Source organism: Sus scrofa, chromosome 6 (genome assembly GCF_000003025.6).
Source record: "Sus scrofa isolate TJ Tabasco breed Duroc chromosome 6, Sscrofa11.1, whole genome shotgun sequence".
NCBI lineage: Eukaryota > Metazoa > Chordata > Mammalia > Artiodactyla > Suidae > Sus > Sus scrofa.
The window spans coordinates 135,332,109-135,359,766 of record NC_010448.4 but is presented as its reverse complement, the minus strand read 5'-3'; the positions used below and the strand labels follow the sequence as shown (position 1 = coordinate 135,359,766).

Sequence of the window (27,658 nt, the reverse complement as noted above, 5' to 3'; positions counted from 1 at the left end):
TCAGTTCTGATTGGACCCTTAGCCTGGGAACCTCCATATGCTTTCAGTGCAGCCCTTAAAAGACAAAAGACAAAAAAAAAAAAAAACCAAAAACAAAAAAAACCCCAAAATCCCCAAAAAACTGGAGTTCCCTTCCTGGTTTAGTGGTTAATGAACCCGACTAGGATCCATGAGGATGAGTGTTTGACCCCTGGCCTCGCTCAGTGGGTTAAGGATCCGGCGTTGCTGTGTGCTGTGGTGTAGGTTGCAGATGTGGCTTGGATCCTGTGTTGCTGTGGCTGTGGTCTAGACCAGCAGCTGTAACTCAGATTTGACCTATAGCCTGGGAAAATATGCCACAGGTGCAGCCCTAAAAAGACCAAAAAAAAAAAAAAAAATCAAAATTGTTGATACCTGCTAATATTAGGTATTATTCTTGAGTTTTCACAGATGTTATCTCATCTAATCCTAACTAGGAAGCATCAGAGTTGGAATTTATTATTATTATTTTTTTGTCTTTTCGCCTTTTCTAGGGCCACTCCCATGACACATGGAGGTTCCCAGGCTAGGGGTCTAATTGGAGCTGTAGCCACTGGGCCTACGCCACAGCCACAGCAATGCAGGATCTGAGCTGCGTCTGCAACCTACACCACAGCTCACAGCAACGCCAGATCCTTAACCCACTGAGCAAGGGCAGGGATCAAACCCGCAACCTCATGGTTCCTAGTCACGTTTGTTAACCACGGCACCACAACAGGAACTCCCAGAGTTGGAATTTAGATTAAGGTCTGATTGTCAAATTATAGTCATCAAAGTGTGAGGTGATGAAGGCTTGTATTAGTATGAGGGCATTGAAACTAGTGAAGTGATATATAAGAACAGATTTGAAAGTAACATTCACAAATCTTGACAATCTTTTAATAGGAGATGTAGATGAATGAACCAAAAATACCTCTAAGGTTTGAGAAACCGAGAACGAAGACAAGGTTTTTTTGGTTATGCAAAAGGAAATATCTAATAGGTATCTCTAGATATGATACAATGGCTCAGGTAAGAGAACAGGACTAGAGCCGTTTATTTTTATCTCAGGCGCATAGATTACTCACAGACTTTGGTTAATGACACACTCATTCATGCAAGGCCTACTTTTATTAGGCAATTATTGTCAATAATGTAATAAACACCCCAGACCTACTAAACAACAAAAGTTAGGACCTTGTTAATGATGTAGAATGATGTCCAGCCCACTCCCATTGTATTGTTTCCTCCCACAAAGATTTTGCCACAGATGACTTCACTTGGAAGTTCTTGCAAACATTTAAGGAAAAAATAATACCAATTATGCATGAACCCTTCCAGAAAATTAAAGAAGAGGAAACACTTGCCAAATTACTGTATGAGAGGAGTATCACTCTGTTAACAAAAGCAGACACTACAAGAAAATAAAACTACAGATCAATATGCCTTGTAAGCATCAAGGCACAACTTACCAAAATGTTACCAGATTTCTTATCTGTGAAGCTTTTGATTTCTCCTTCAAATCTGAATGAGAGCCTTGCTGGGTAAAGTAATCTTGGTTGGAGGTTTTTTCCTTTCATCACATTAAGTATATCATGCCACTCTGTTCTGGCCTGCAGAGTTTCTGCTGAAAAATCTGCTTATAACCTTTTCAGGGTTCCCTTTTATGTTATTTGTTTCTTTTCCCTAGCTGCTTTCAAGATTTTCTCTTTGTCTTTAATTTTGGTCAGTTTGATTAATATGTGTCTTGGTATATTCCTCCTTGGATTTATTTTAATTAATTAATTAATTAATTAATTTGTTTATTTTTTAATAAGAGTTGCAACGTTTATTTCAGGTTCTCTCTTGTTTTGTTTTGTTTTGTTTTGTATTTTTTTTTCTTTTTTGCCACACAGGCAGTATGTGGGAATTCCTGGGCCAGGGATTGAACCTACGCCACACAGCAGCAACCAGAGCCACAGCGATGAGAACACAGGAGCCTCAACCCGCTAGGCCATCAGAGAACTCCCTGGGTTTATTTTATATGGTACTCATTGTGCTTCCTGGATTTGAATGAGTGGTTCTTTTCCCATGTTGGGGAAGTTTTCGGCTATTATCTCTTGGAATATTTTTTCTGTCCCCTTCTCTCTTTCTTCTCCTTCTGGCACCCCTGTAATACAGATGTTGGTGTGTTTAACGTTGTCCCAGAGTTCTCTGAGACTCTCTTCATTTGTTTTCAATCTTTTTTCTCTTTTCTGTTCTGCATCTGTGATTTCTACTAATCTGTCCTCCACCTCGCTTATTCGTTCTTCTGCCTCTTGTATTCTGCTGTTGGCTGCTTCTAGTGAATTTTTTATTTCAGTTATTGTATTTTGCATCTCTTCTTGTTTAAGTTTTATATCTTGTATCTCTCTGCTCAGTGTTTCCTGTAAGTTATCCATCTTTGCCTCCAGTTTATTTCCAATGTCTTGCATCATCTTCAGCATCAAAACAGTCTAAAGTCTTTTTCCTGAAGGCTGAGTATCTCTTGATCACTTAGCTGTTTCTCTGGGGTTTTTTCTTTCTCCCTCATCTGAGTTATAGTTCTCTGTCTTTTCATTTTTATAGGTTTTTGGTGTGGTGACCTTTTTACAGATGATAGAGTTGTAGCCTCTCTTACTTGTGGTGTCTGCCCCCCTTGTGGCTCAAGTTGGTCCAGGGGCTTGCTGTAGGCTTCCTGATGGGAGGGACTGATGCCTGCCCACTGGTGGGTGGAGCTGATTCCTATCCCTCTGGTGGGTGGGGCTTTGTCTCTGGGTGAGATTAGAGGCAGCTGTGTGCCTGGGGGGTCTTTAGGCAGCCTGTTTACTGAAGGTGGGGCTGTGATCCCACCTGGATTGCTGTTTGGCCTGGGGCTTCTCAGTGCTGATGGGTGGGGCTGGCCAGATTTTCCCAAAATGGCCACCTCCAGAGAAAGGCACGCTGCTGAATATTCCTGAGATCTTTGCTTCCAATGCCCTTCCCCCACAACAAGCCACATTCACCCCTGTTTTCCCAGGTCTTATAAGAACTGCAGTCAGTTTTGACCCAGATTCCTATGGAGACTTTACTTTGCCCTGGGCCCCAGTGCACGTGAAAGTCTGTGTGCATCTTTTAAGAATGGGGTCTCCCTTTACCCCAGTCCCTTGGAGCTCTTGCACACAAGCCCCACTGGCCTGCAATGCCAGATGCTCCAGGGGCTCTTTCTCCCAGTGCCAGATCCCCACACGTGGGAGTTTGATGTGGGGCTCTGAACTCTCACTTGTGTAGGTGAGTGTCTGTGAACCAGTTGCTTTCCAGTCTGTGGGGCTTCCTACCCGGGAGGTATGGGGTTGCTTATGTTGTGTAACCTCTTGATGTGGCCTCCTCTTTGTCTTCCGGAGTAGGATATCTTTTTGAATGTTTCTGGTCCATTTGGTTGAAGATTGCTTGACATTTGATTGTAAATTTTGTTGTTTTTAGGAGAGGAGTTGAGCTCCAGTCCTATTCAGCCACCTTAATCCCATCTTTCATGCCACTCTTCTTCATCATAATATTGAAAGCCTGCCAGGTGCTCAGAATGGAGGATGCTCAAAATGTTATCAGATTGAATTATCAGTATGTTAAAAGGATAATGCCTCATGACTAAATGGAATTTATTCTAGGAATATAAAATCTATTTAACATTGGAAAATACATTAATGTAATCAACCACAATAAAAATAAACACTCTATGACTATCTCAGTAGACACCAAAAAAGCATGAAATTAAATCCAACCAGCCATTCCTGATATTACTCCACCACAACGGAAATAGAAAAGAATTTAATATGATATAGGTGTCTAAGAAACATTTCTGTTTAACATTGTACTGGAGGTTCTAGCTAGTACCTTCAGGCCAGAAAAAGAAATAAAAGACATCCAGATTAGAAAGTAAAAATTAGAACTGTGTCACAGATTTTGTAATCATCTAAGTAGAAACCCTGATGGAATCTACAATAAAGTCGTAAATTACTTTACTAGGATAGCAGGCTATAGAATCAGGATACAAAAATCAATTCATTATTAATTGAAATCTAAAAAATGGCACCATTTATAATAGCATCAACTATGTGATGGAGTTCCCATCTCAGCTCAGCAGAAACCAATCCAACTAGTATCCATGAGGATGTAGATTCAATCCCGGGCCTCACTCAGTGGGTTAAAGATCCAGTTGTTGCCATGAGGGGTGGTGTAGGTTGCAGATGTGGCTTGGATTCTGCGTGGCTGTGGCTGTGGTGTAGGCCGGCAACTGTTGTTCTGATTCCACCCCTAGCCTGGGAACTTCCATAAGCTGTGGGTGTATCCCTGAAAAAAAAAAAAGAAAGAAATTATTTAGGTATAAATCTCACTGAAGGTGTGGAAGACCTGCACACTGAAAACTACAAAACACTTCTGAGAAAAAAAAATACAGAAGATGTAACTGAATTGAGAGATATACTATGTTCTTAGATCAGAAGATTCATTATTAAGACATTAATTCTCCCCCAATCCATGCACGGTTTTCAACACAATCCCAATCAAAATCTCAGCAGAAATTTTTACAGAAATTAACAATATGATTCTACAATTTGTAGGTGAATACAGAGGATTTAGAATAGACAAGACAACTTTGGAAAGAAACAGAGTTGGGAGTTTTTTGTGGTGCAATGGGTTAAGGATCTGATGTCACCGTAGCTGCTTGGGTCCTTGCAGCAAAAAAAAAAAAAAAAAAGGAAACAACTCAGAGTTACACTGTCTTTTTCAAGGCTCATTATAAAGTACACTAATCAAGATTGTGGCATAGTAACTATAGTTAAAAACAAACATTGTTGATGGAACAAAATGAAGGGTCCAAAAATAGACCCACATATGTGTGGTCAGTTGTTTTTTGACAGGGGTGCAAAAGCATTTCAGTGGGGAAAGGATACAGGGTTTTTTCGATGATTGGCCCTGGAAAAATATTTTCCAATATGAAAAAAAAGGAACTAGCACCATATACAAAAATTAACTCAAAATGGATTAAAGACCTGAAACCTGAAACTATAAAACTTATAGAAGAAAATGTAGTATAAGTTCTTTGTGGGTTCTTTGTGCCAGTACAACCCCAAAAGCATCATCTATAAAAGAAAAATTTGATAAAGTGGACTTTATCAAAATTAAGGACTTTTGCTCTTCAAAAGACAGTGTTAAGAACATGAAACGACAAGCCAAAGATTGGGAGAAAAGTCTTTACTATTCGTACATCTGATATAGCTCTTGTATCCAGATATATAGTCTCTCAACGCTTAAAAATGGGAAAATGACTAAGTAATAAAATAGGTAAAAGATTTAAACAGATACTTCTACCAAAAAAAGTGTACAAATAGAAAAGAAACATATGAAAAGATGTTCAGTATCATTAGCTATTAGGGAGATGTCAGTTAAAACACAGTGTGATGTCACTGCACACCTTTGGAATATTTAAAGTTAAGGCCACACCATCTGGCATTGTCACTGCTGTGGCTTGTGTTGCTGCTGTAGCTTGGGTTCAGTTCCTGGCCCAGGAACTTCCACATGCCATGGGCACAGGAAAAAAAAAAAAAAACACAAGAAGACCATACCAACTGTTGATGAAATGTAGAGAAAGTATAGCTCTCATACACTATTGGTGGGAAGATAAAATGGTACAACCCTTAGAATACAGCTTGGTGGTTTCTTAAAAAGTTAACATATGTTCATATGTTTACCATAAAACCTAGCTATTACACTTTATTTATTTATTTACTTATTTATTTATTCTTTTTTGGTCACCCTGCAGCTTATCGAGTTCCCAAGGCAGGGGTCAGATTAGAGCCACAGCTATGGCAACGTTGGATCCTAACGGCTTATGCTAGATCAGGGATCGAACCTATGTCCCACACTGCAGAGTTGCCACCGATCCCATTGGGCCATAGCAGAAATTCCTATATTTTATTTATTTACCCAAGAGAAATAAAAAAAGCATAGCTCATACAAAGACTTGTACATGAATATTCATACCAGCTTTATTTGTAGTAGTAACTGGAAACAATATAAATGTCTATCCACAGATGAATGGTTAACAGTGATTAACTGTGGAATGTTCTATACAATGAAAGAATATTCATTAATAGAAAGAAGTGAATTATCAATATATGCAATAACATGGATGTATCTCAAAATAATTATGCGGAGTGAAAGAAGTCAGACAGTAGAGTAAATACTGTATGATTCCATTTATAGAAAATTCAAACTAATCTGCAGTGACAGAAAGCATATCTGCCTAGGGATGGAGGAGGGAAAGGCAAGAAGAAAAGGGAAGTAAGGGGATCCGAGAAAACTTTTGGGTATAATGTAAATATGTATCTTTTTTTTTCTTTTTCTTTTTGGTCTTTTTAGTGCCACACCCACAGCATATAGAAAGATGTTCCCACGCTAGAGGTCAAATCGGAGCTGTAGCCACTGGCCTGCACCACAGCCACAGCAATGTGGGATCAATGCTGCGTCTGTGACCTACACCACAGCTCACGGCAATGCCAGATCCTTAACCCACTGAGCAAGGCCAGGGATTGAGTCTGTGTCCTCATGAATACTAGTCAGATTTGCTTCCACTGAGCCAGGATGGGAACTCCAAATATTCGTATCTTGATTGTGGCGATGGTGTCATGGGTACGTACATATGTCAGAACTTATCAAATTGTGCACTCTCAAAAAGTATAGCTTATTGTATGTCTATGATACCTTAAATATTTTTTAAATTAAAAAAATCTAAAGCCAGTAGATAAAATTCTAAAAATTATTCAAGTAATACAGAAGTAGGTAGAAAAATACTAGAGGAACAGAAAATGAGGGGCAAGCAAGAAACAAAAAGTAAAATGGTAGGCTTAAGTCCATTCATATAAATAATTACATTAAATGTTAATGGACTAGGCAAAGTTCTTGCTGTGGCACAATGATCGGTTACGTCTCTGCAGCCCCAGGATGCAGGTTCAATCCCCACTCAGGCGCAGTGTGTTAAAGGATCTGGCGCTGGGCTCGGATCTAATCCCTGGCCTAGAGTCTCCAAGTACTGCAGGGCGGCCAAAAAAAAAAAAAAAAAGATAAAACTGCAATTAAAAGACAGATATTATTTAAATTGATTTTTTTTAAAACACAAGATTCGTTTACATGCTGTGTCCAAGAGATATACTTTAACATATAAAGGCATGGATAGATTGAAAGTAAGTGGCTAGAAAATTATATACTATGCAAACTAAACTTAAGAAAGTTGGTGTGACTATTTAATGTAGAATAAGTTCAAGACAATGAGAAGGGAGGGAAATTTCATACTGATGAAAAGGCCATTTCGAAAAGAAAATATTATAAGGGTTCCCTGGTGGCCTAGAGGTTAGGGATCTGGCATTGTCCTGCTATGGTTTGGGTCACTGCTGTGGCACAGGTTCATTCCCTGGCCAGGGAACTTCTTCATGCTGTGGATGTGGCCAAAACCAAAACCAAAAAAAAAAAAAACAACTTATAGTCCTAATGTATATATGCATCTTTAAAAATCTGAAATTACATGAAAAAAAAAATGACAGAATTAAGGGAAGATAATTCCACATAGTTGAAGACTGATAGAACTAGGCCCCCCTATATATATATATATATATATTTTTTTTTTTTTGGTAAAGATATGGAAGACCTAGATAACATGATCAACCACCATGACCTTGTTGATGTTTATAGAACAATACACCCAATGACTGCAGAATGAATTCTTTGCAAGAGCCCTTGATTCATTCACTAAGCTATTCTGGGCTGTAAACTTATAAGGATCTTTTAACACTGTACCTTGTACTTTGTATACCCTGAATTTTAGGGAAAGGAGCTGAGGGTTATTATACTTGCCTGGATTATGTCATTATTTTTTGAGGGGCAATTAACATGCTATTTCTCTTTACAAAAATACATAGCATACTAGAAAAATTCTTATTCAGTGTTAATATATTTTTCAGGTGCATAAAATTACAAAGCTTCATAATCACCCTACGACCACCGAGCGCAAACATGAATGATATTTCCCAAAAGGCTGAGGTAAGTCTTAAAAATTAAAAAAAAAAAAATGAGGGTGTTGTAGAGTTAACTATAGAACTGCTAAAAGGGCAATCCTATGGCGGAAAGGTTATCTCCAGAAGTTCATAGTAACATAGTGTCGAGATGTAAAACGTAAGAAGAGCTTAAATTCACAGGCTTGTCTCGGACCCAGTATATTTATTCAGATTCTTATCTAGGAAGCATGGCTATTAAATTTTGTGAATAGTAGTGAGATGTGATGGTGGGCATCTTTCGAGACTTTTAATCTCTTGATAAATCTTAGAAGTTATTTTTTCAGTATTAAAAAGAAAAACAGATTTGACATATACCCTTAAGAGAAAGAGATAATTCTCACTTTTTCTTAGAAAAAGGTGAGGATCCTTTTAGCTACTTTTTCTAAAAGCCACAATTAAACCTGTTAAAAAAATTATTTATATATTTAAATTTTTATCATAGTTGATTTACAATGTTATGTGAATTTCTGCTGTACAGCAAAGTGACCCAGTTATACATATATATTGAAAAAAGTTATACATTCTTTTTTTCACATTATCTTTTATCACAAGTGAGTAGATATAGTTCCCTGTGCTAGACAGCAGGACCTCATTGCTTATCCACTCCACATGCTATAGTCTGCATCTCCCGCACCTAAACTTAACCTTTTTCTGGTTCTTGGTTGTAGGAGAAAGGCTTTGGTGTTCTGAGGCAATGAAGTTTTATGGGCTGCAGTTTCTTTCAGAGATCAGTGTAGTTTTCAAAAAGATGAAGATAATTTCCTTTCCTGGTTTCAGAATGGAGGAAAATCATTTCTCCAGTCTCCACTTACTAGATCCCTCCCTTGATGGAAAAGCTCATTTGGCATTTGGGAAGTCTCCTCTCTGATACATCCTGTTTGGAATGATGCGGCATTCTTATACATTTTCAATGTGGGTTTCAAGGATAGCAGTAGTAACAACAACTATCGCTGCTCGTGCACAAAGACCTTGGTTCCCCTCAGCCTCAATGAGAAGTAAAGGCCTTCAGCTTTGTTCATATTAGATATGGAAACAAGCAAGAAGGTTGATAGGTGAATTAGGCCGAAGCTTTTTGCTTTGTTTTCAACTTCATCTAATTGATTAACATTAGCCTTGGTGTCTTTTAAGCAAGTGATGTAAAATCGGAATCTTTACTAATGAATTAAGACAGTAAAATACAGATTGTTTTAAATTAGACTCCAGTATTCAATTTTTATATTTCCGAAGCCTTCAGCTTCAGTGGAACGCACCTAGGAAATAGGTCTTTTTTGCGATATATTAATGTAATTTTTACTCTCATGTTTTCTATAATTTCAAAGGTTTCAAATTCATTTCTATATTCTGTTTCTATAAATATTTCTTATATTGCTCATTCTGATCTATCTTTATCTAATTTCTTCCTATCTTGTTTTTTTTTTTTTTTAACTTTCTTCTCTTTGTTTTCTTCTAACGAAGATTCTGCTTTCTTCATCTAAACCTGTACCAAAATCCTATGTGCCAAAACTTGGCAAGGGTGATGTAAAGGATAAGTTTGAAGCCATGCAGAGAGCCAGGGAAGAAAGAAATCAAAGGAGATCTAGAGACGAAAAGCAAAGAAGAAAAGAACAATATATTAGAGAGAGAGAATGGAACAGGAGAAAGCAGGAGGTTATTTTCTTTTCTTTTATTCTCATGCAAATATTTATTTTCACCTTTTAAATTTACATTTTATTTATGATTCGCGTTATCTACATTTCATATTAACTATACTTAAAATATTTTCTGTGTTTAAAAACTAATTTCAAACTCTGCATATAATATGATATAGTCTGAAGTTTGGACATGTTCATATTACTTTATTTAACCATCTAGATTAAAGAAATGCTTGCTTCTGATGAGGAAGAGGTATCTTCTAAAATAGAAAAGGCTTATGTCCCAAAGCTAACAGGTAAGACACTTGAGGGGTAAATGGTCAAGAAAATTGCAAAAAACGAAACATAGCAAAATATCAAACCTATGTCGTATGTTCTTAGGAACTGTTAAAGGTAAATTTGCTGAAATGGAGAAACAAAGACAAGAGGAACAAAGGAAGAGAACAGAGGAGGAACGAAAACGCAGAATTGAGCAGGATATGTTAGAAAAGCGGAAGATTCAGCGTGAATTAGCAAAAAGGGCTGAGCAGGTATACACAAGATATTAAGTTGGTATTTGCTTCAGAAACCAATTATAGAGTAAAACTAACCACTATGTTGCCTAATTAAAATATTTTAATATAACGTGAAAATGACATATTTAGTATCAAACGCATAGGAGGGTAAGGACAGAATGTGCCTATTTCCAGGTTGAATACTGAGATAACTTTGTTATATACCATCTTATCATTGTGTCTACATTCTTTACACTGTCCACATTCCTTATTTTTCTTGACACATTAGAGAATTTTATAGAGATGTAAGACAGTTTCCCACGTAAAGTATGCTTGTGCCTATGACAAAATGCTAGTCTTTTAATAGTAATCAAAAAATACTCGGTTATTATCAAACGTGAAGGCATAATTAGGACATCGTCCTACTCAATAATTTGAAATAAATTAAATCACATTTTATTCAATAATGGTGTTGTGAGCTAGCTTAGCTTTTTTTTTTTTTTTTTTTTTTTCAGTTAGGAACAGCAACAGGAGAGGGGAGAACTGTGTAGCAGCCATTTCCTTCATATAGCCATTACTGATGCGCAGAGCCACGGAGGACAAATTAGAAGGATAAAAACATTATTACTGTGATTTTATACAGTCTCTCTTTTTTTTTTGGCCACACCCATGGCATATGGAAGTTCCTGGACCAGGGATTGAATCTGAGCCACAGCAGCGATGCTGCAGCAACACTGGATTCTTTAACCCACTGTGCTAGGCCGGGGATCAAACCTGTTATGCCTTCACAGCCACCTGAGCCTCTGCAGTTGGATTCTTTTTTTTTTTTTTTTTTTAGCTTTTTAGGGTTGCGCCCACAGCATATGGAGGTTCCAAGGCTAGGGGTCAAATCAAAGCTACAGCTGCGGGCCTATGCCACAGCCATAGCAACTCAGGATCCAAACCACGTCTGTAACCTACACCACAGCTTAGGACAACACCAGATCTTTAACCCACTGAACGAGGCCAGGGATGGAACCCACAACCTCATGGTTCCTAGTTGGATTCGTTTCCACTGCACCACAATGGGAACTCCTGCAGTTGGATTCTTAACCCACTGTGTCACAGCAGGAACTCCTTTATATAGTCTCTCTCTCTCTTTTTAAAGTTTTATTGAAGTATAGTTGATCTACAATGTCGTGATAAATTTTGGTATAGTCTCTTAATGAACTTAGAATTCCCATATATTTTAGTTCAGTGCATGAGAGCTAAGAGGCTGGTAAGTATTTTAAAATACTCAAGAGTCTTGGCATTCTCTTGTGATGTAGCAGTTTAAGGATCCAGCAGTGTCACTGAAGCAGTTTGGGTGGCTGCTCTGGAGCGGGTTTGATCTCTGGCCCAGGAATTTCCACATACCACAGGAGTGGTCAAAACAGCAGCAACAACAACATACCCTCCAGAATCTAATCTAATTTCCAGAAAAGTCTATTCTCTCAAAATCGTCAGTGATTAAAATGATATAGAAACTTGAAATTCTCAGTTCTAATTACATTTTATTAAGTAAAGGACTAGTCAATTCACAAAAAACTTCTTTAATATATTGATATTTGTTTCATATTATATGTGGTCTGTAGTCATAGAGTTGAACAAAATGACAGAAGCCAGTTATATATGCTTATATACCTGTACGATCAAAAGAGATGATCAGTGTATTGAACTTAATGAGACAATAATGGTGTTTGTATCCTAGAATTTTTAATAATATTGTGTGAGTTAATAAAGGCAAATCGCATAGTTCAGTGCCTGGTACAAAGTCATTGGGCTGTAAATAAATGTTTCACTTGAATAACAGTGCATATAGAAAAAATGTCATGAAACCATTTTAGTTTCTCTTCTTCTCTCATCAATATTTTAACTATCCTAACATAGTCTTCACAGTATATTGTGTCTTTCATAACCATTTTTTTTTTCTTTTTGCCTTTTCTAGGGCCACACCCGTGGCATATGGAGGTTCCCAGGCTAGGGGTCTAATCAGAGCTGCACCTGCCAACCTACACCACAGCCACAGCAATGTGGGATCTGAGCCACGTCTGCGACCTACGCCACAGCTCACAGCAACGCCGGCTCCTTAACCCACTGAGCAAGGCCAGGAATCAAACCCGCAACTTCATGGTTCCTCGGATTCATTAACCACTGCGCCACGATGGGAACTCCTCATAACCATTTTTATTGTGAGATTGTTCTTGACTCTTTTTTGCCTGTTCTTTTAAGCGCTTTAAGTCTACTTGCTATGCTTTTTTTAGTCTCTTCTACCTTTCTGAAAAAAAGTGACAAAGAAGGCAAAGCATATTCCATGTCGAAGAAGTTTATTTACCCTGACTTTGCAGATAACCCCCTGCTGTGGCACAAATGTCCATTTATATGGTGGCCAATAATATCATATGCCAGATGAATTATAGAGAAGAATTGTAATTTGCTATATTTTATTATTTTGTACGTCTTTATCTGAAGAAAGGATGGTGTATTTTACCTCTGCAACCTCCAGTTATTGAAGATTAGTACTCATTTTGAAATGAAATTTGTCTATGGCCATACCACCCTGAACGCGACTGATCTCATTTGAAATGAAATTTTACAAAGGAATACAATTATAATAAATAAACATTTTAGGTTATTTATTATAAATATAAAATATATCACTTTAAATAATTCTATTTATAATACAAATTGTAAAATAAAGAACAAAATGTGTAATTAAAATAAATGATGTTTGGAGTTCCCCCTGTGGCACAACGAGATGGGCAGTGTCTCTGGAGCACTGAGACAACATTAGACTAAGTGAGGCGCTAACTACTTCCAGGTCTTTCACTGGTATTAAAAGTCAAATTAAAACAATAAACCTGAATTTTTACTTTCTAACTTCTCCCATTTTCCTATCGCTTATGTTTCCTTTTCCTGAGATCTCAAACACTATTTTATTTAAATCATCTTTCTGTCATTTCTCACTTCGTATGTACATTAGCCTGCCCTTCAAGCTAACCTAGTGATTTTTCTTTTGAGTAATGGCCAAATTGAGCGCCCTTCTTTTGAATGATGGCCTGTCCTACCTAGGTCTGGTCATAATATAAACAATTATGACTGCCAGAATTATTTTCACTTCTAAACTCGCCATGTGAAAACCTATACATTTCACTGTACCTTATTATTGTGTCAGTTGTATTTTTGCCATATATTTTTATTGTTAAATATATGATAATTGATTGCTAATAATAGGTTTTCCTTTTGCTGTGGCAGAGACAGAGAATGGAGAACTCTTTCTGTATTTCAGTTTAACTTGCTTATTTCAATTTATAACTGCTGGTTGTAAGCTCACAGCCAGGTTGTAAGAGTTTGGTCCATTATTCAAATTGCAGAATTACAAAGGTAGGCTTTATTTTAATTTTTCTTATTATGTTGTTCCCTAGATATTGATATTGGTATCAAAATGCAAAAAAATGGAGTTCCCTTGTGGTGCAGTGGGTTTTGGATCCAGTGTTGTCACTGCAGCAGCGCAGTTGCTGCTGTGGCGTGGGTTTGATCCCTGGCCCGGGAACTTCAACATGCCACAGGCACAGCCAAAAAACCCCCAGAAAAACAAAAAAATTTGAAAAATTAACAATAAGGTTTAATTTCTTTCTTTTATTTATTTACTTTTTTTCTTTTTAGGGCTGCACCCTCTGCATATGGAAGTTCCTAGGCTAGAGGTCAAATCAGAGCTATAGCTGCCAGCCTACACTACAGCCACAGCAACGCCAGATCTGAGCTTCGTCTGCAACCTACACCACAGCACACAGCCACACTGGACCCTTAACCCACTGAGCAAAGCCAGGGATCGAACCCATATCATGGATACTAGCTGGATTCATTTTCACTGTGCCACAACAGGAACTCCCAAGGTTTAATATCTATTTAAAAGGAGATACTTGGCTAATTTGGAGCAAAATTCAAAGACTTCCAAAATTCTAAATTTTGAAAATGTACCATAAATCACAACTAAATTACTTTTCAGTTGTATGTTTAAAAGGAAAAAGCAGAGATCTGATGTAATATAATGATATGAAATTCTCATTCAATAGATTGAGGACATAAACAATACGGGAACTGAATCAGCATCAGAGGTAAACGGACATTTCCTTTAATGAAACATTCACCTAAAATTATCTGATTCACAAATAATCTTTCAATTAAAAAATTAAAAGAGTTTTATTCTTTTTATTATAAATATAGCAACCACAACAAAAAGGACAGAAACGCAAGATCATACTTTTGTACTTTCAAACACTATAGCTTAGTGTTTTTAAAGAAAAGTATGTTTTTGTTTTCATGGTTAGATTAGAAACATAAGTCTGTTTGAGATACTCTGCCAAAACAATATCTTTCTTGAACTGTTACTTAATAGTTGAGATTGTTGAAAGCTAACACTTGAAAAAGGCAGTTTTCTTTTCATCATTTTTCTTCTTTCCTCAGAGTTCCTGATTGTTTTTGGTTGTCACAAATTAGCAGAGAGTGCAGTATCATTGCCATAAAGGAATGTTCAACAACCACAAAAATTTTAGTTATCCCTTTCAAGAGATAACTAAATTAAAGATCAATCAACTTGATGGTGTGTCTAAAACTACAACCACATAAATTGGAAGCAGTTTAATTTTAGGGGCCTGTTATAATTTACCTTTTTTTTAAAAAAAAAAAAGTTCAGAGGCAATAATAGATGATGTAAAATAAAATGAATTTTAAAAACAAATTTAACGAGTTCTCTTGTGGTGTAGCGGGTTAAGGGTCTAGCATTATCATTGCAGTGGCTTGGGTCACTGCTATGGCACAGGTTCAGTCCCTGGCCTGGGAATTTTCATATGCCATGGATGCAGCCCCCTCCTAAAAAAGTTCAAGAATATTTGCATAGGACCACATACCAAGGAGTTTTCTCTATACTATAAATGTTTTCTAAATTACTTGGAATTACTAAGGCTTTTTCCTTACTACATGCTCATGTTATGAACTGTTTTGAAACTTACATGGAGAGAGAAATCATGTGCAGAGACCTTTCTTGCATGTTTAAACTGAATCCACCCACCATCAAATTGATTCAGTGTATGCTCACATGCACATTGTCTTTTGTGGGATGAGTGCACAGATAGCTAAATTCAGATAATGTCACACAGTTTTATTCAAACAGCTGTATTAACATCACCTTCGAGGAAAAAAAAAATGCTTCTTGAACCTTGTCAGCAATGGATTTCCATAAGACTAACTCATACAACGAATTCAGAGAAAGAGCTATTTAATAGAAATACGTAAAAACTATAAAGTGTTGTTCTTCATAACATTGATGGCAATGTAATGAAATCCGCCAATGATGGAAAAGCCCCTGAAACCTAAATTTTGATTAGGAAGAAATACGCTAACTCTCTGTTTTATCAATTAGGAAGGAGATGATTCACTGCTGGTAACAGTGGTACCTGTCAAATCGCACAAAACATCTGGCAAAATAAAAAAGAATTTCGAAGATCTAGAAAAAGAGCGAGAAGAAAAGGAAAGGGTCAAATATGAAGAAGATAAAAGAATAAGATATGAAGAACAACGTCGATCTCTCAAGGAAGCAAAGTGTCTTTCATTGGTCATGGTAATTTTTTTTTCATAAATATCACGTCAAAGCCATCAGGGTGATTGGCAGCATTTCCTTTTGTGATTAACAGACAGGTTTTCATTGTTTTCTTAGGATGATGAACTGGAAAACGAGGCAAAAAAAGAATCATTTTCTCCTGGAAAATTGAAACTGACTTTTGAAGAATTGGAAAGACAGAGACAAGAAAACCGAAGGAAGCAAGCTGAGGAGGAGGCAAGAAAACGTTTAGAAGAAGAGAGGCGGGGTTTTGAAGAAGCAAGGAGGCAAATGGTAAAACAGACTTCAGTATATGTAACATTTATACATGTGATATCATAATACATAATTATATTCTGATACGTATGATATGATTTGATTTGTTTGAGAAGTTTTATTAAATTTTAGTACATCTTTGGAATTTTTCCAAATTTGATTTTGTAATCAATAAAATGTTATAAAAGAAGGGGATTTTGATCAAGTATATTAGAGGAAAAGAACCATAAGAACCATTTCTTTTTCTTCTTTTTCTTTCTTTTTCTTTTTTTTTTTTTTTTGCTTTTTAGGGCTGTACCTGCGACATACGGAAATTTCCAGGCTAGGGGTCTAATTGGAACTACAGCTGCCAGGCTACTCCACAGCCACAGCAACATGGGATCCACGCCACATCTGTAACCTACACCAGAGCTCATGGCAATGCCGGATCCTTAACCCACTGAGCGAGGCCAGGGATCAAACCTGTGTCATGGATACTAGTTGGATTTGTTACCACTGCACCACAAAGGGAACTCTGGAAAGAACCATTTCTGTGTGAGGGGGCTGAATCTGTGCCTTTTGATTGGTAATTCATTCTTGTCTTTGATGACTCTCAATTCGTAGTAATGAGTTGTTTCTTGGTTAGGTAAATGAAGAGGAAGAAAACCAAGACACAGAAAATATTTTTAAAGCGTACCGCCCTGGTAAACTCAAACTCAGCTTTGAAGAAATAGAAAGACAGAGGAGAGAAGACGAAAAAAGGAAAGCAGAAGAAGAAGCCAGAAGAAGAATAGAGGAAGAAAAGAAGGCATTTGCTGAAGCAAGGAGAAGCATGGTAAGATGTAATGTAGCTGGAGAAGGCCAGTAGGATTCAGCTTTTTTGAGTGTAAGAGAAATTATTCAACTTTGAGGAATACCCTATTATTTCTGGAATTTGTGCCAAAAGTAGGGATGGCATATACATTTTAAAGTCTCCCATGGCATAATACCATTTATTTATTTATTATTTATTTTGCTTTTTAGGACTGTACTCATGGCACATGGAGGTTCCCAGGCTGGGGGTCAAATTGGAACTACAGCTGCTGGCCTATACCGCAGCCACAGCAACACCAGATCCGAGCCGTGTCTGCGACCTACACCACAGCTCATGGCAACACTGGATCCTTAACCCACTGATTGAGGTCAGGGATTGAACCCGTGTCTTCATGGATACTAGTCGGATTCGTTTGCGCTGCACCACAGCAGGAACTCCAACACCAGATATTTAAAGGTGTTTGTTTCAGTGCAGTGTTGAGAAGTTTCTGATTAAATTGCTATGCCTAGCATAAGGAATGTATATAAACTTCCTTCTCGTGGAAGGTATGTTTTCCAGAAATAAGTATCTAAACAAGGGGAGAAAGTGTTCCTACCCCCCTTTGCCTTCCTTCCTCTCCATTTTCCCTTTCCACATTTCCTACTCCCATCCCTCATTCCTTCCTTCCTTTCCTTCTTTCTTTCCAGCCTCCATCCTATGTGGGATATATTAAATGACCAGAGCCATTTAATCACAATTATCTAACTCACCAGAATGCTTATCATCGCTCTGGAATTGCTGCCAAACTTAACTCTCTCACAAAGTTGTACTTCTTATGTCATTTTAGTGTTTGTAAAATGTATAGTTAGACAACAAGCTTTATTTTTAAGTGAGTCAGCATGTGAATGCTGCATCCCCTTCCTGAAACATTTTAATTGGCGTCAGAGATGTCTTGACCTAGTTTTCTTCCTATGTCTGGATGAGCTTCAGACACATATATTTGGTGTCATCACACACCAAGATGCTCAAATCAGGAACTTGAAAGTCTTAAACATTTCCCCCTCTTATTCATGCCTCACACCCAGTCATTCATTAAGTCTCATTTCCTATGTTACTCTCAAACTTGGTCACTTTCCCCCCATTTCCCATCACCACTACATAATTGCAGTTCACTGTTATCCTTTGCTCTGGGTTAACTCCTGATTCACTTGCTTTCTTGCCTATTATACATTCTTCTCTGTAAAGCCAGGAGTGGTCTTTCTTTAAAAAAAAAGAAAAGGAAATTTGATTATGTTACTATTTTGCTAAAAAAAATTTCCACTCCCCTTAAGCAAAAATCCAAACACTAAAATTTTAAAACAAATTTCTTTATAATCTTGCCCTACTATTTTCTCCAGTTTCATTTCTTCCTTAATCTGCCATGTTCCCAATATAATACATTTCTTTCCATTTCTTCAAAATGCTCTGCTGTCATCTCTGGAACTTCATAAATGCTCTATTAAACATGTCCTTTTCTCCTTTCCCTATGCTCTGCACCTTCTGTTCACATATTTCATTTCCTCTGGGAGCCTTTCCTGATAAAACAAGTTCCAGAAAGTTGTTCTTTTCATGCATTATTTTTTTTTCCTTTTCTTTTTTTCTTTTTAGGGCTGCACCCGCAGCATATGGAAGTTCCCAGACTGGGGGTTGAATCGGAGCTATGGCTGCTGGCCTACACCACAGCCACAGCAATGACAGATCCAAGGCGTGTCTGTGACCTACACCACAGCTCACAACAACCCTGGATCCTTAACCCACTGATTGAGGCCAGGGATCAAACTTGCATCCTCATGGGTACTAGTTGGGTTCATTGTCACTGAGCCACAACGGGAACTCCCCTTTCATGCATTCTTATAGCATTTAGTGCTTTCCTGCCAGAGCGCTGATGCTTTGTTGTTGCTTATACGGCTGTCTTCTCACTCAGTGAGGCTGAGACTGCATCAAGCATGTGGTACAGTGCATTCTAGCATAACAGACTTCCTATAAATGTGGAATAAGTAATATTAAAACTATCTTACGTCTATTATTAGGTAATCCTTGATTCATGAATGGTTTCTATGTAGACACCCTACAAACATTGTGAAAGCACTTAATTTTTGGAGAACAAACTGGTTCAGAAGTGGTAGGTCAGAGATGTAGCTGTGAAGATGAAGAAGTCTAGTCCTAGGGGCAGATTTTTCAGCCACATCTGCCTTTTTACCATGATTACTAGTGAAAAAAAGTGCAGGGAAGGAAAACTGCATTAAACCAAAACTCTAGTTTCCTAGAGACATTTCTGTATCAGGAAAGGGAAGAAAAAAATTTTCCCTTCATTTATGTTGTTTTCTTATCTAGGGCCAAGTATCTTCATTTCATATTATAGCTCAGTTATTTTTTTATAGCTCAGTTACAGCACATATTAATAATTTTTTGGCAATCTGTGGAGTGTAAGACCGTATAAATATTATTTTTGAGTTGAACTGGTCTTGTGGTAAAGCCTGTCATATGTAAAACTTGGAACAAATAATTACCCTTCGCTCTCTTATTCCCCTATGTCTAGTTCAACCACAAAAATGCAATTCAGGTGAGAAGTTTATGTATGTACTTTCAGGGGAAAGAATTAGGTAATTGCTTTTCATGGTAAAATGTATTCCAAGTCAGCAATTTAAAAGCAGAGTTTCTATTTGCAATGTAGAGATTGCCTGTATACAGGGAATGATACTATAATAATAAAACTGAAAGTTGGGAGCTTACCATGGTGTCAGGCACACTGAAAAATGTTTCCAAATTTTAATGTATTCTCGACAACTTTGTGAAAGTTGTCACAGATAGGGAAACTCAGATTTAGAGAGGCTATGTACCTTGCCCATGGTCACAATTAGATGGCAGTTAGACATGTTATTCACGAAATTACAAAAAGGTAGTCTAAAGAGTTATTTATAATTTTATTAGAAAGACAAAGTTTTGAATCTCACCTTTTTCATATAATATTTGTGTTGACTTCATTGGGTTATAGATTAAGTCAGTCGATACAAGTAGAGTTTGAAGTTCCCACTGTGGCTCAGCGTAATGAACTTGACTAGTATCCACAAGGAGGTGGGTTTGATCCCTGGCCTTGCTCAGTGGGTTAAGGATCCGGCATTGCTGTGAGCTGTGGTGTAGATCAAGGATGGACTCGGATCCTGCATTGCTGTGGCTGTGGCATAGGCGGGCAGCTGCAGCTTCAATACAACCCCTAGCCTGGGAATTTCCATATGCCTCAGCCAAAAAAAAAGATTTCTCAGGAGTTCCTACTGTGGCCCAGTGGGTAAAGGATCTGGCATTATCTTTGCAGTGGCGCAAGTTCAATCCCTGGACCAGCACAGAGAGTTTAGGATCCTGCATTGTTGTGAGCTATGGCATAGGTTGCAGCTGTGGCTTGGACTTAGTCCCTGGACCAGGAACTTCCATATGCCGTGGATGCGGGCCTGAAAAAAAAAAAGTTTTCTCAGTATTAGAATATCTTAATGCCTAATTCAGGTTACTTATAGTATAAAGCCAAAATATTTATTTTTGTGTTCATTGGAATGGAGGCTAGATGGTCACTATTTTCTCTGTACCTACAAAATATTTAGTCTTATGTTTTCCTTTTTTTTTTTTTTTTTTTTTTTTTTTTTATGGATGCACTCATGGCAAATGGAAGTTCCCAGGCCAGGGACTGAATCCTTGAATCTGAGCGACAGCTGTGGCAATGCTGAATCCTTTAACCCACTGTGCTGGGCCAGGGATTGAAGCTGTGCCTCTGTAGCAGCCTGAGCCACTGCAGTTATTGATTGATTGATTTTTATTTTATTTTTTTATGGCTGCACCGTGGCAAATGGAAGTTCCCAGGCTAGGGATCAAATTACATCTACAGCTGCCAGCCTACACCACAGCCACAAGCAATGCCAGATCTGAGCCGCGCCTGCAGCCTACATTGCAGCTCACAGCAAGGCCAGATCCTTTAACCCACTGAGCAAGGCCAGGGGTCGAACCCACATCTTCATGGATACATGGATACAGTTGGATTCTTAACCCACTGTGCCACAGCAAGAATTTCCAGTCTTGTGCTTTCTAATAATCCCTCCTTGTTTGTTGTTTTATACTTTTAAAGAGAATTTTTGGTTTTTAGTTCCATGTGAAAGCTTTCTATTCAAGAAATATTCCCTTTTTAGTATGTATAATTCTGGCAGGAGTGGTAACAGAATTATTTTAAACAGGCAGTAGATGATGACTCCCCAGAGATGTATAAAACAATCTCTCAAGAATCTCTTACACCGGGAAAACTGGAAATTAATTTTGAAGAATTATTAAAACAAAAAATGGAAGAAGAAAGACGACGAACAGAGGAGGAACGGAAGCATAAGTTAGAGATGGAAAAACAGGAATTTGAACAACTGAGACAAGAAATGGGAGAGGTAAGACTTTTAAAGATATCCAGTGATATTCTACAAATTTTATTCATCTAAATATTTCACATGCATTACCTTATAGTAACTTTCTAAGTATTATTATTCACATGAAGGACACTCCTATGAGGCACTTGGTACAAGTATCAGCATAATTTAATGTGCAGCCTGCTGTGACTCTACTCCCCTTCTTATTTTTGGTTTTTTTTTTTGTTTTTTTTAGGGCCACACCCACGGCACATGGAGGTTCCCAGGCTAGGGGTTGAATTGGAACTTCAGCTGCTGGCCTATATTGCAGCCACAGCAACTCGGGATCTGAGCCACATCTGCGACCTACACCACAGCTCACAGCAATGCCAGATTCTTAACCCACTGAGCGAGGCCAAGGATCGAACCTGCGTCCTCATGGATACTGGTCGGGTTTGTTAACTCCTGCGCCAAGACAGGAACTCCTTCTTTTTGATAGTTTGAAAAATAGATAAGATTCCAAGTGACTGAGGTATCACTATAGTAGTTAAGTAAATATTTCTTTCTGTATACCTCAAAATTGAGTGTAATTACATCATGATTGAAAACTGTCATTCTAGAGTATTTATACTTACCTTCCTTGGAGCAGGATTAAACTGATAATCAAAAAAAGGAAAAACTATAGCAGTACCATGGACACTGATAGGAACATAAGTTTGGCAAGTCTTTGAATCACGTTACAGGCATACTTCATTTTATTGTGCTTCACGGTATTGTACTTTGCAGATACTGCATTTTTTACAAATTGAAATCCTGCATGGAACAAGTCTGTTCCAACAGCATATGCTCACTTTGTGTCTCTGTGTCACTCTTTGGTAATTTGCACAATATTTTAAACTTTTTCATTATTATATTTGTTACGGTGTTCTGTGGCCATTGTCTTTTTGCCTTTTCTAGGGCCGCTCCCATGGCACATGGAGGTTCCCAGGCTAGGGGTCCATTTGGAGCTGCAGCTGCCAGCCTACACCAGAGCCACAGCAGTGAGGGATCTGAGCCATGTCTTCGACCTACACCGCAACTCACGGCAACGCCAGATCCTTAACCCACTGAGCAAGGCCAGGGATCGAATCCGCAACCTCATGGTTCCTATTTGGATTCGTTAACCACTGAGCCATGACGGGAACTCCAATGTGATCATTGATCTTTGATGTTACTACTGTAGTTGTTTTGGGGCACCACAGACTGCAGTTAATTTCACTGTACAAGATGGTGAACTTAATGTAAATGTTGTATAAGTTCTTTTAAAATTACTTTATTTTATTTTTATTATTATAGTTGACTTACAGTATTCTGTCAATTTCTGCTGTAAGGCAAAGTGACCCAGTCATATACACATATACTCTTTTCTCAGATTATCTTCCATCATGTTCTATCACAAGTGATTGGATGTAGTTCCCTGTGACATACAGCAGGACTCCATCTAAATGTAATAGTTTGCATCTACTAACCCCCAAATCCCAGTTCATCCCATTCCCTCCCTCTTCCCCTTGGCAACCACAAATCTGCTCTCCATGTCTGTGAGTCTGTTTCAGCTCTGTAGATGGATTCATCTGTGCCGTATTTTAGATTCCACATTTAAGTGAAATCATATGGAATTTGTCTTTCTCTTTCTGACTTACTTCACTTAGTATGAGAATCTCTAGTTGCATTCATGTTGCTGCAAATAGTATTATTTTGTTCCTTTTTATGGCTGAGTAGTATTCCATTGTGTATATATACCACATCTTTTTTTTTTTTTTTTTTTTTAAATCTTTTTAGGGAAGCATCCATGGCATATGGAAGTTCCCAGGCTAGGGGTGGAATTGGAGCTGTGGCTGCCGGCCTACACCACAGCCACAGCAACACGGGATCTGAGCCATGTCTGTGACCTACACCACAGCTCATGGCAACACCAGATCTTTAACCCACTGAGCAAGGCCAGGGATTGAATATGAATTCTCCTGGATACTAGTTAGGATGATTACCACTGAGCCACAATGGGAATTCCTGTACCACGTCTTCTTAATCCATTTATCTTTTGATGGACATTTAGGTTATTTCCATGTCTTAGCTATTGTACATAGTGCTTGCAATGAACATAGGGGTCCATGAATCTTTTGTATCTTTTTGAATGAACATTTTGTCCGGATATATGATATGCCAAGGAGTGGGATTGCTGGGTCATATGGCATTTCTTTCTTCCTTTCTCTTTCTGTCTTTCTTTCTGTCTTTTTAGGGCTGCACCCACAGCATATGGAGGTTCCCAGGCTAGGGGTCTAATGGGAGCTTTAGCTGCTGGCCTATGCCACGGCCACAGCAACACCAGATCTGAGCTACGCCTGTGACCTACACCACAGCCCACAGCAACGTCGGATCCTTAACTCACTGAGTGAGGCCAAGGATTGAACCCACAACCTCATGGTTACTAGTTGGATTTGTTTCTGCTGCACCATGATGGGAACTCCTAGTAGTTCTATATTTAGTTTTCTGAGGTACATCCATACTGTTTTCCACAGTGGTTATACCAATTTATATTCCCACCAACAGCATAGGAGGGTTTCCTTTTCTCCACACTCTCTCCAACATTTGTTATTTGTAGTCATATTAATGATAGCCATTCTGACCAGTTTGAAGTGGTACTTCATCGTAGTTTTGATTTGTATTTCTCTAATAATTAGTGATGTTGAGTATTTTTTCTTGTGACTGTTGGCCATCCTTTTTTTTTTTTTTTCCACTGTGCAGCAAGGGGATCAAGTTATCCTTACATGTATACATTACAATTACATTTTTCCCCACCCTTTGTTCTGCTGCAATATGAGTATCTAGACAAAGTTCTCAATGCTATTCAGCAGGATCTCCTTGTAAATCTATTCTAAGTTGTGTCTGATAAGCCCAAGCTCCCGATCCCTCCAACTCCCTCTTCCTCCCATCAGGCAGCCACAAGTCTCTTCTCCAAGTCCATGATTTTCTTTTCTAAGGAGATGTTCATTTGTGCTGGATATTAGATTCCAGTTATAAGTGATATCATATGGTATTTGTCTTTGTCTTTCTGGCTCATTTCACTCAGTATCAGAGTCTCTAGTTCCATCCATGTTGCTGCAAATGGCATTATGTCATTCTTTTTTATGGCTGAGTAGTATTCCATTGTATATATATACCACATCTTCTGAATCCAATCCTCTGTTGATGGACATTTGGGTTGTTTCCATGTCCTGGCTATTGTGAATAGTGCTGCAATGAACATGCGGGTGAATGTGCCTCTTTTAAGTAGAGTTTTGTCTGGATATATGCCCAAGAGTGGGATTGCGGGGTCATATGGAAGTTCTATGTATAGATTTCTAAGGTATCTCCAAACTGTTCTCCATAGTTGGCCATCCTTTTTTGAGGAAATATCTATTTAGGTCTTTTGCCCATTTTTTCAGTTGGGTGGTTTGTTTTTTTGTGGTTGAGTTGTATGAGTTGTTTGTATATTTTGGTGATTAAGCCCTTGTCAGTTGCATCACTTGCAAATGTTTTCTCCCATTCCATAGTTTGTCCTTTTTTTATGGTTTATTTTTCTGTGCAAAAGTTTCCAAGTTTGATTAGGTTCCAATGGTTTATTTTTGTTTTTATTTCTATTGCCTTGGGAGACTGACCTAAGAAAACATGTGAATGGTCGATGTCAGAGAATGTTTTGCCTATGTTCTCTACTAGGAGTTTTATGGTGTCTTATCTTATGTTTAAGTCTTTAAGTCATTTTGAGTTTATTTTTGTGCATGGTGGAGGGTGTGTTCTGGTTTCATTGATTTAGACACAGCTGTTCAGTTTTCCCAGCACCACTTGTTGAAGAGATTGTCTTTTTCCCATTTTATATTCTTGCCTCCTTTGTCATAGATTAATTGACTGTAGGTGTCTGGGTTTATTTCTAGGCTCTCTATTCTGTCCCATTGGTCCATATGTTTGTTTTTGTACCAGTACCACACTGTCTTGATTACTGTAGCTTCATAATATTGTCTGAAGTCTGGGGGAGTTATGCCTCCTGCTTGTTTTTTTTCCCCTCAGGATTGCTTTGGCAATTCTGGGTCTTTTATGGTTCCATATAAATTTTTGGATTGTTTGTTCTAGTTCTGTGAAAAATGTCATGGGTAATTTGATAGGGATTGCATTAAATCTATAGATTTCTTTGGGCAGTATGGCCATTTTATTTTATTTTTATTTTTATTTATTTATTTTTGCTATTTAGAGCTGCACCTGTAGCATATGGAATTTGCCAGGCTAGGCATTGAATCAGAGCTGCAGCTGCCAGCTTGAGCCAGCCACAGCAATGCCACTTCTGTAACCTGCACTACAGGTCATGGCAATGAGGGACTGTTAACCCACTGAGCAAGACTAGGGTTCAAACTCACATCCTTGTGGATACTAATTGGGTTTGTAACCCTCTCTGAGCCGTCATGGGAACTCCCCTGTATGGCCATTTTAATGATGCTAATTCTTCCAGTCCAAAGCATGGAATATCTTTCCATATCTTTGAATCTTCTTTAATTTCCTTGATTAAGGTTTTGTAGTTCTCAACATGTCAGTCTTTCACCTCCTAGGTCAGGTTTATTCCTAGGTGTTTAATTTTGGGGAGTACAATTTTATTTATTTATTTATTTATTTATTTATTTTAATTTTTTATTTTTTTTGCTATTTCTTGGACCGCTTCCGCGGCATATGGAGGTTCCCAGGCTAGGGGTTGAATCGGAGCTGTAGCCGCCGCCTACGCCAGAGCCACAGCAACGCAGGATCCGAGCCACATCTGCAACCTACACTACAGCTCACGGCAACGCCGGATCGTTAACCCACTGAGCAAGGGCAGGGACCGAACCCGCAACCTCATGGTTCCTAGTCGGATTCGTTAACCACTGCACCACGATGGGAACTCTGGGAGTACAATTTTAAAAGCTTTTTTTTTTTAAATTCCTTTTCTAATATTTCATTATTAGCACACAGAAATGCAACTGATTTCTGAATTTTTTTTTTTTTTGGTCTTTTTGTCGTTTTTCCTTTTCTAGGGCCACTTCCCGAGGCATATGGAGGTTCCCAGGCTAGGGGTCGAATCAGAGCTGTAGCCGCCAGCCTACGCCACAGCCACAGCAATGCCAGATCTGAGCCGAGTCTGCAACCTACACCACAGCTCACGGCAACGCCGGATCCTTAACCCACTGAGCAAGGCCAGGGATCGAACCCGCAACTTCATGGTTTCTAGTCAGATTCGTTAACCACTGTGCCACGACGGGAACTCCTGATTTCTGAATGTTAATTTGTATCCTGCTATTTTGCTGGATTTGTTGATCAGTTCGAGTAGTTTTTATGTGGATTCCTTAGGGTTTTCTATAGAGTGACAGTTTTACTTCTTCTCTTCCAATTTGGATACCTTTTATTTCTTTTGTTTGTCTGATTGTTGTGGCTAGGACTTCCAATACTATGTTGAATGAAAGTGGTGAGAGTGGTCATCCTTGTCTTGTTCCAGATTTTAGTGGGAAGGCTTTCAGCTTTTCTCCATTGAGTATTATATTGGCTGTGGGTTTTTCATAAATGGCTTTTATTATGTGAAGATAAGTTCTCCACTTTGGTAAGAGTTTTTATCATGAAAGGATGTTTGATTTATCTATTGATTTATTTATTTTTTGCTCTCTAGGGCTGCACCCATGGTATATGGAAGTTCCTAGGCTAGGATTATTAATCAGAATTACAGCTGCCAGCCTATGCCACAGCCACAGCAATGCCAGATCCGAGCCGTATCTGTGACCTACACCACAGCTCACAGCAGTGCTGGATCCTTAACCCACTTAGTGAGGCCAGGGATCAAATCCATGTTCTTATGGTTACTAGTCAGATTCATTTCCTCTGTGCCACAATGGGAACTCCCTGGGGTGTTTGATTTTGCCAAAGCTTTTTTGCATCTATTGAGATGATCATGTGGTTTTTGACTTTTCTTTTGTTAATGTGGTGTATGACGTTGATAGATTTGTGTATGTTGAACCATCCTTATGAACTTAGTATGAATCCTACTTGGTTGTGGTGTATGATCTTTCTTATGTGTTGTTGGATTCAGTTGGCTAAAATTTTGTTCAGAATTTTTGCATCGATATTCATCAGATATTGGCCTATAATTTTCTTTTTTGGTAATATCTTTGGTTTTGTTATTAGCGTGACAGTGGCTTCATAGAATGTCTTTGGGAGTGTTCCTTCTTCCTCAATATTTTGGAAAAGTTTAAGAAGTATAGGTCCAAGTTCTTCTTTGTATGTTTGGTAGAATTTGCCTGTGAAGCCATCTAGTCCTGGACTTTTGTTTGTAGGGAGTGTTTTTTTTATTAC

At 38.2% G+C, this 27,658-nt stretch overlaps 1 protein-coding gene across 7 annotated transcripts in view; it reads left to right on the top strand.

Moving 5' to 3' along the window:
- NEXN (nexilin F-actin binding protein) overlaps positions 1–27,658 on the top strand; it is a 67,912-nt gene that overhangs the window by 23,145 nt on the left and 17,109 nt on the right. For 3 of the 7 annotated variants that reach the window (XM_021096439.1, XM_021096440.1, XM_005665376.3), the window contains exons 2-10: positions 7,986–8,064; positions 9,534–9,725; positions 9,930–10,005; positions 10,091–10,239; positions 14,298–14,339; positions 15,644–15,841; positions 15,938–16,114; positions 16,722–16,910; positions 21,125–21,322. In XM_021096439.1, coding sequence (XP_020952098.1) covers positions 8,038–8,064; positions 9,534–9,725; positions 9,930–10,005; positions 10,091–10,239; positions 14,298–14,339; positions 15,644–15,841; positions 15,938–16,114; positions 16,722–16,910; positions 21,125–21,322 — 1,248 coding nt within the window. In that variant the 5' untranslated portion in view covers positions 7,986–8,037. The remainder of the gene's footprint in view (positions 1–7,985; positions 8,065–9,533; positions 9,726–9,929; positions 10,006–10,090; positions 10,240–14,297; positions 14,340–15,643; positions 15,842–15,937; positions 16,115–16,721; positions 16,911–21,124; positions 21,323–27,658) is intronic. The other 4 variants (XM_021096443.1, XM_021096444.1, XM_021096442.1 and 1 more) reach the window with 3 other exon arrangements.